The sequence below is a fragment of the Elephantulus edwardii genome, unplaced genomic scaffold, assembly GCF_000299155.1.
Source record: "Elephantulus edwardii isolate Elephantulus edwardi_28Jun2011 unplaced genomic scaffold, EleEdw1.0 scaffold00054, whole genome shotgun sequence".
Taxonomy (NCBI): Eukaryota; Metazoa; Chordata; class Mammalia; order Macroscelidea; family Macroscelididae; genus Elephantulus; species Elephantulus edwardii.
The window spans coordinates 12577678-12587251 of record NW_006399804.1 but is presented as its reverse complement, the minus strand read 5'-3'; the positions used below and the strand labels follow the sequence as shown (position 1 = coordinate 12587251).

General features: G+C 37.4%; 1 protein-coding gene across 1 annotated transcript in view; it reads left to right on the top strand.

Annotated features, from left to right (window-relative positions):
* LOC102866592 (ankyrin repeat domain-containing protein 26-like) overlaps positions 1 to 9574 on the top strand; it is a 75201-nt gene that overhangs the window by 43792 nt on the left and 21835 nt on the right. The window contains exon 12 of the mRNA XM_006887110.1: positions 5317 to 5362. Coding sequence (XP_006887172.1) covers positions 5317 to 5362 — 46 coding nt within the window. The remainder of the gene's footprint in view (positions 1 to 5316; positions 5363 to 9574) is intronic.

The following is a 9574-nucleotide window of genomic DNA, read 5'->3' as shown; positions in this document are numbered from 1 at the left end:
ATTTCACTCAGTACATTGTCCTCCAGGGTCACCCATCTTGAGACTATTGTATGAGTTCCTTGTTTTTCAATGCAATGTAGTATTCCATTGTGTGACTATACCACAGCTTCTCTATACATTCATTTGTTGATGGGCACTTAGGTTGTTTCCAACTCCTTGCTATTGTGAACAAAGCCGCAATAAACATGGGTGTGCATATAAAGGACTCTATTCTAACACACATCTTTCTTGATTTTAAACCATGTAGTGTGGAAACTACAGAACAATATCATTGATTTCACATGCAAGCAAGATTTTACTGAAGATTATCCAAAAACGACTGGAGCAGCACATCAGCAGAGAACTGCTGGAAGTCCAGGCTGGGTATGGAAGGGGTCGTGGTACTAGGGATATTGTAGCAGATGTTAGATAGATCTTAGCTGAAAGCAGGGAATACCAGAAGACTGTCTATCTGTGTTTCATTGATTATACAAAGGCGTTTGACTGTGTGGATCATAACAAACTGTGGCTGACTCTGAGAAGAATGGGAATCCCAGAACATTTAATCGTGCTAATGTGAAACCTATACTTGGACCAAGAGGCAGTCGTCAGAACAGAGCAGAGTAACACTGCATGGTTCAAAATTTGGAAGGGTGTATGCCAGGGATGTGTCCTATCTCCATACCTTGTCAACCTGTAAGCAGAGCAGATTATCCGAGAGGCTGGGCTCTATGAGGAGAAGTGTGGCGTCAGGATTGGTGGAAGATCTATTAACAATCTGAGTTGTGCACATGACACAACCCTGCTTGCTGAAACTCGGGAGGACCTCATGCACTTGCTGCAGAGTGTCGAGGACTGCAGCCTTCAGTATGGACTAAGGCTCAATGTCAAGAAGACAAAATTCTCACTACTGGACCAATTGACAGCGTCAGGATGGATGGTGAAGAGATTGAGATTGTTGACAGCTTTAGTCTGCTTTGCTCCACAATCAACATTCTTGGCACCAGCAGCCAGGAAATAAAAAAACGTATTGCGATGGGAATGTCTGCTGTTAGGGACCTCTCTGAAGTACTCAAGAGCAACAGTGTCTCTCTGGAGACTAAGGTGCGCCTGATACAGGCCAGGGTCTTTGCAATCACTTGTTATGCATCAGAGAATTGGACAATGACTAGGGAGGACAGAAGGAGAATTGACGCCTTTGAGCTGTGGTGCTGGAGAAGAGTATTGAATGTACCCTGGACTGCCAAGAAAACAAACGGATTCATCCTGGAGAGGGTTAAACCAGGCTACTCCTTGGAGGCAAGGATTCTGAGGCTCTGTCTAACATACTTTGGGAGTGTTGTAAGGAGAGACATTGGAAGACATTGTAAGAGAGTCATTGGAGAAGGACATCATGCTTGGGAGGGTGGAGGGACAGCGCAGGAGGGGAAGGCCCTCTGTCAGGTGGATTGATTCAGTGACTGGGGTAATTGTGATGGGTGTGTCAGAGGCAATGAGATTGGCACAGAATAGGCCAGAGTTTAGGGCTTTTGTACATAGGGTCGCTATGAGTCTCAAACAACTCAATGGCACATAACAACACCAACAACAGTGTTCCCTTGTTTGGTTTCCACAACTACTTCTTGGTTTAAGTATGCGTGTCCCATGAGCACAGTTGTGTGTTCTGCAATTCCCATTCTCTTCAGTGTTATCCATAACTTGTTATGATCCACACAGATCAGATACTTTTTGTATAATCAATAAAACATAGGTAAACATCTTTCTAATAGTCTCTGCTTTCATCCAAGATCCATCTGATGTTAGCGATGATATCCCTTGCTCCTTGGCTTCTTTCCTAATCCACCTTGAGTTTCTAGTGTTTTCCTGTACTATCCCAGATGTTTTTCCATAACCCTCAACAAGACTTTACTTGCGTATAAAATTAATGATAATTTGTTGCTGTTGTAGATGTCATCAAGTTGAATATGACTCATAGCGACCCTGTGAACAACAGATATGAACCCTGTCCTATTCTGTATCATCCTCACAATCTCTGACACACTTAAGCTTATTGCTACAGTCACTGTGTAAATCTGCCTAGTTAAGAGTTTTTCTAGTGTTAACCATCCCTCCACATTTCCAAGCATGTTGTCACTCTTCAAAGCATAACCTTTTGTAGGAAAATGCCCAAAGGATGTGAGACGAAGCTTTATCATCTTCACTCCCAAGGAGTACTCTGGCTGCACCTTTTCCAAGACTGTCTATTCTTTTGGCAGTCTAAAGGATATTCAGTACTATTCTCTAAACCTCAGTTCAAAGAAATCAATAATTCTTCTGTCATCCTTATTCATTGTTCTCAGCAGCATAGCAAGTAATTGAAAAGACCATGGCCTGAATCAGACACACCTTACTCCTCAAACTAACATCTTGTTATAATGAGGGTGCTGTGGTGGGTGAGCAATTAGTATTGTTGTTTATTACCTTCAAGTCGAGCACAACTCATAGCAACCCTCTGAACAAAAGGCCTGATGCCCCTCTAAAACTATCAACATTTCTCCAAGTTCATAGTTTCTGGAGGCATGTTATTAAGGAATTGAATAGTCATACTAATTAACTTGCACTAGAGCATTGAGAGGCTAACACAAAAGGAAGAAATGCTGGAGGAAAAGAGGATTGAAAAGGCAGATTGAGAAGACAAAGCAAAGTATTACAACAAAATGTGCAAATAACTGGAGTTAGAAAACATTCAGCGTTTTTCAGTCTTAAAGAACTGAAGAACAAATTCATGTCTCAAGTTGTAATATTGAAGGATTATATGGGCAAAATCTTGCATGATGCAAGACGCATCCAAAGAAAATGGAAAGAGTACACAGAGTCACTATACTAAAAAGAGTTGGTCAACATTAAACCATTTCAGGAAGTAGCATATGATCAAAATCCAGTAATAATGAAGGAAGAAGTTCAAGCTGCAATAAAGCATTAGGCCATAAGTAGGGCCCCTAGGAAACAATGAAATATCAATTGTGCTGTTTCAACAAATTCAGCCCTCAGTATCCTATTCCAAGAAATTTGGAATCTCCATGCTAATCGGGTGCTTGCAAAGACATGGAGATGATAGACGGAGCAACAGTAATTAGTTATATAAAATATAATGTACATAAATGATTGTGTAAAGCACAATGTATATGTGCAAAAGTTATACGTATGAGTGATCATATGCAAACCAATTTTTTTACAAAATGATGAAATGATGAATTTAGTTTTGCTGCAAAAGACTAAAGTGAAAAAAAACCAAAAAAAGATATCCCTTTGAGGTCTAAGGTGCAAAACACCCAAACCATGGTATTTTTATTTCTCTTATATACATGCAAAAGCTAGGTAGTGAATGAGAAAGAGCAAAGGAAAGTTGATGCCTTTGAATTATGCTGTTGATGAAATACATCTGTATATACACACTTATACTCATGGTCACTGTGATGCTAAGCACTGTGACACTGATGTGCCAAATGTGATAATGGTTACCCATGGTGGACAGTGTTTACTGGATCTCCCCAATTAAAACAAGCTTGGAAGCAGGAGTGGCATCCACTTCTGAAATGGCTTGCCTCGGGAATTTCTATGAACAGGGCTCGGGTCTTTCATTCATAGGGTCACGATGAGTCACCTATGACTGGATAGCACTTAACAACAACATACATACATACATTGTGGACTGCCAGAAGAATGAACAAATTAGTCTGAGAAGACATACAGCAATTAGGCTTCTGAGACTTGAAGATGATGATACTCGGTCTCATGTGTGCTGGGTATATTAGGAGGAAGAACCTGCCTCTGGGAAGGACATTATACTTGGTAAAGGATATCAATGGAAAAGAGGAAAACTTTGCATGTGACGTGCAGTGGCTGTTGCCAAGGGTTCAAACAGCAATGATTGTAAGGATGCCATAGGACCCAACGCTGTTTCTCTCAGGAGTCCCTAAGGTCACTATGAATTGGAACTTACGCCAATAAATGGGGCTTTATTATTAATATTTTTTATTCATTTTCATCATTTTTATTCTTTTTTTCCAATATTATTTATCATTTTTGTTTTTTATTCTAGGGAGTCATGAGTCAATGAAATGAAATTTCTTAATTGACCCTAATTCAGTATTTATCTTTCCTCCAAGCAAAGTTTCTATAATCTCTGTGCTTAAATGACGAGTGTTAACAGCCATAATATAGTAATTACTAAAGAATAGTAAATTCAGAAAAAGCTTCATTTCTTGCCAGTAGAATTTTCGTATGGCATTAAGACTTGGCCATTTTCTTCATTTTATGTATTTAAGAGTCTGATGAATAATTAGTTACAGGCAGGTACTTTTTTAATTATAAAATTTAATATAATTATATTTTGAGGAAATCATCCTTCTCAAAAATCAGTCAAGTATTCTTTGAAATTGCTTTGAAGGAATGTGTTGCTATCATTTACTATCACTACAAAAGATTATTAAGAATAAGATATAAAGACATAGCAGTAAGGTTCAATAAAAGTGTGTCATCATAACTTATTTCTAAAGAAACAACTTTTTAAAAATTATTTTTGTTTTATTTTGGTTTGCATATGAAATTCTTATACATTGTGTTTTGTTTATATATTGGTTTTCACACATACCTGTATTCTTTAAGATTTAAATTTCCAAAAGTAAAGAATGCAATGGGAGCTCTGGTGGTCTAGCAGTAAGAAACTATGCTGCAAACCCAAAGGCCCATGGATATAATCCAGCAGCTGCTCTGCAGAAGAAAGATGAGCAATCTCCCTCCGTGGGATTTTCTACCTCTGAAAATCCATTGGAGGGTCAGCTATGAATCGGTTCTGACTTGATGGCACATAACAACAAAGAATGCAAAGTTCATTTTATTTTAAGAAAAACACTGTTAAGGTTAAAAAACTGATTTATCTTTTATGAAAATATTTTGTTAGTATGTCAAAGTAATACTTTCAGTGTAAAATATGACTTAGATTATTTATACCAGTGAGATCATATATCATTCTTGTGAAATGATTGATAATAATACTAATATTTGAATTTTTATCAGCTTATTTTAAGCAACATTTTATCTATTTTGTAATATTTAAAATTAAAATAAATAGGAAATGTATTTAATTTGTGATAGGCTAGGTTCAGGTTTGCTGTTCTCAAGGTTCCTATGAGTTGTTCTTGACTTAAAGGCACCTAACAACAAAAAAACCTATTAGTTCCAGAGGTGTACATCTCTAAAATATTTTTTAAATCATGACTACATGTTATAAATACATGTTATCTGTTGTGCCTCTTATTAACATAAACATAAAAAGTAAAATTTTACCTATTTCAGATGCGACAGGAATTGGATAAAACCATAACTAGAGAACTACAGAAAGGTATGTTGACAAAAATGTATTAATTGATTTTGGAAGTAAACAACAAATATCTATTGTTCAGAAGATAGATTACATGTTAATATGATAAATATTTCTTTATATACAACCAGTGAAAGATAAGGGAATGATGGTGGCCTAGTCAATAGAGAGTTGAGCTGTGAAAGAAAGGGTACCCCTTTCTGGCAGTTCAAATCCAATAGTGGTTCCAAGAGACAAAAATGGACAATTTCCTCTCATATAATTGACCTCAGAAGCACACTGAAGGGCCAACTATAAGTTGGTTCTGACTCAACCACAGTAAGAAAAGATGAATGATAAAGCACACATATTTGTAATGAATAGAATTACTGCTTTAAAAAATTTATTCATTGCTATACATTTTCTTCCCTACCCCACCCCTGTTCCACTTTGCAATGCACCTCTTGTTCCAGATTGTTGTCATACATACAATATCTAATAATATAATCCTTTTGACCCATTTCCACCCCTCATCTGTTCAAATACAGTGTTCATTATTTATCTATTCTTGTGCTGTTCTCCTCCCAATTCCCCATCCCAGTCTTATTTTATAATAACAGTGTTATGCAGTAAATGTCCTTTTCTGACTGAGATCTTTTACTCACTGTGTTGTCCTCTAGGCTCATGCATCCTGTGTAGTGTTTTACAAAATCTTTCTTTAATGCTGCATAATATTGCATTTTGTGAATGTACCATAGCTTTTTCTATCTATTTGTTGATGGGCATGTGGGTTGCTTTCTTCTCTTTGCTAGTGTGAATAATGCAGCAATAAACATGGGTGCACATGTATCTGGATGTGGTTATGGTTTCTTTAGGGTATATTCTCAGTAGTGGAATTGCTGGATCAAAAGGTATTTCTATTTCCAACTGTTTGAGAATGCACCAGACAGCCTTCTGTAGTGGTTGTACCATTTTGCATTTCCACCAGCAGCAATAAGAGTTCCACTCTCTCTACAACCTCGCTAGCATTTGTTGTTTACTGCTATAAAAAGAGCAAGGACCATGTGGGGAGTATCACATCTGACCTTTACCAACTTCACAGGGGAAAACTATCCCCCCCCCCCACAGCATCAATAATACAAAACCAATTTCCATGAGTAAGACTTGTCCTTCACATTCCCATGCCTCTTTTTACTCATCTCAACACCAATCATACTTCTTTGTTGGATACAAAATCCAATGTGGTAGCTCATGGACCACACAGAACCATATTGGGAAAGTCTAAAGGTTATAATTTGGGTAACAGAATACAATCAAGTCAGCCCCTGAAATGTGCACATAGGTACCTCAGCTTTGAGCCATGGGGCTCTAAGTGTTTCCACATTTTCATTCCTGTCATTATTGACTTTCACCCTCCCCCTCCCATTCAAAGTCCCATCTCACATCATTTCTCTAGTTTGGCCATTGCTACTGCTCCTGTCCCAAAGCATTTCCTACATTTCCCTGGGTTGGGGGAGGTCACCTTCCTTTTCTGGTGGTTGAAGAATTTCTTATATTTTGATATGGGAAGGTTTTATCTTTGCAGGTCGAGAGAGCTTTTCAATTTATTGGTAAAACTAGTCCTCATAGATTGTTGAGACTGGCCAACCTCTCTGTGGAATGTTAGATAGCCACCCCTCTTGTGGACAGTCCAACATGCCCCATTCACATAGTCCTGTCTATCTTTATAGTAACATCAAATAAAGGATAGAGAAATCATATGGAAAAACTCCATATCTGCCCTGTTGAATTTTGCAGTTATTGTTGGGTTGAGATGAGGTCATAGTCGTTTTGATTTGCAGTTATTGATGGGGTGAGATGATATCTCGTAGTTGTTTTGATTTGCTTCTCTCTGACAGCTATGGATTTTGAACATTTCTTAATGTATTTGCCATTAGAAAGTTATCTTTGCTGAAGTATCTATATCTTGTGCCCATTTTGTGATTGGGTTGTTTACCTTTTTCTTGTTGAGGTGTTGGAGTTTTCTATAAATTTTATATGTAAGTCTTTTTTCAGATGTATCATTGTCAAATGTTTTTTCCTAGTCTGTGAATTTCATTTTAAGCCTGTTGGGAAAGTCTTTTGATGTACATAGGAATTTGATTCTTAAAAGGTCCCTTTCATCTATTCTATTCTCTCCTGGTTGTAGGGTTTTTATTATGCTTGGAAGTCTGTTCATGCTGTGGATTAAGGTTTTTAGAATTGTTCCTAGTTTTTTTCTGATGAATTTTATAGTCTTAGTTTTATTCCTAGGTCCCTGATCCACCTTGAGTTGTTTTTTGTTTATAGTGTGAGATATGGATCTTGTTTAAGTTTCTGCAGATGATTTTACAGTTTTGCCAACACCATTTGTTAAAGAGACTGGCATTTCTCCACTTAACTGATTTTGTTTCTTTGTCAAAAATCAGTTTACCATATATGTTGTTGTTGTTGTTATGTGCCATCGAGTCGCCTGCGACTCATAGCGACCCTATGTACAACAGCCCTAAACTCCGCTCTGTCCTGTGCCAATCGCACTGTCTCTGAATACTCCCATCCCAATTATCCCAGTCACTGAATCAATCCACCTCATAGAGGGCCTTCCTCTCCTGCGCCGTCCCTCTACCCTATAGATGAACCAATTTCTCAGTTCTCATTTCTCTTCGATTGAGTTATGTGTCTGTCGCTGGACCAGTACCATGCTGCCCTGACTACCATAGCTAACTGGTAGGATTTGAGATCAGAGAATGTGATGTCTCTTACCTTGTTTCTCTTCTTAAGTAGTGCTTTTCTTATTTGGGTTCTGTTTCAATTCCAGATAAAATCGGAAATTGCCTTTCCATCTCATTGAAGAAGGTATCCGTATCTGTATTGAGATTGCATTGAACTTTCAGATTTCCTTTGGTAGAATTGTCATTTTCACAATATTGAATCTTCCTATCCATGAGCATGGGATATCCTTCCATTTCTCCAGGTCTCTGTTTCTTGTAATGTTTTGTAATCTTCTTTATATAGGTCTTTTGTGTCTCTAGTTAGATTTGTTCTCAAGTATCTAATCTTGTGATTAGCTATTGTAATTCATATTGGTTTTCTTAGCTCCATTTCTATATTCTCTTTGTCACTGTAGATAAATTCAGCTCATTTTGGTATGATAATCCTGTATCCTGCCACTCTGTTGAATTGGTTGCCTATTAGTCAAGTAGTAGTCTCATTGAGTCTTTAGGGTCTCCTAAGTACAAATAATTATTTGTTTTTTTTTAATTTTACACTGGTTTACATACAAAGTTCATAACGTTTGTATACATTGTTTTTATACCAAATCTATTCTAAATATTTTCTTTCTTCATATTCCATATCTTTAAAAAGCATATGAATTCCTTTTTATTTCTAACTATGCTTTTCTTTTTGTTATCCTTGTGAATTATCAGCTTACTGACACTAAAACATCCTAAGAAAACTTAGATATCTATAGATTTTTATGTTCACAGTGGTGAGAATAGGCAAAAAAAAATGGACTAATCTGGTACTAATCAATCAGTTACAATTCAAGTAACTATTGAGTGTTCATTTTGTCATTCTTTTTGCCTTCAGAATAAATTCTAGATTTTTTTTTTTATGTTGTTATGTGCCATTGAGTCAGAACCAACTCATATCTGACCCTCCCACAGGTTTTTAGAGACAGTAATCACACAGTAGGAAACTGCACATCTTTTACCCCAAGAGCAGCTGGTAGATTCGAACCACCTGCCTTCAGATTGGCAGTGCAGCTCTTTACCACATGACCACCAAAACACTCTGATTAGAGACACTAAGTCAGTTTGGTTTTTATATCATGGTACTTAATTTTATTTTCTTCCTTGGATCTGGTACTTAACCAAAATAGATTCCTCATAATTCTACTGTGTCCTTTCTCCCCTTTGGTTCTACATGTGCTCCCACTATCTGCCATAACTTTTACTTGGCTTTCATGTATCAATTTATATATTATCTCCATTTAAAAAAGCCTATAACTAACTAAAAACCTATATATTGAGATAAATAGTGGCATGAATGTCCCATCCATCTACTCCAGTAGTTATTATGTGCCGTCGAGTTGCTTGCGACTCATAGCGATCCGATGTACAATAGCCCTAAACTCTGCTCTGTCCTATGCCAATCGCAATGTCTCGGACACTCCCATCCCCATTACTCCAGTCACCGAATCAATCCACCTCATAGAGGGCCTTCCCCTCCTGC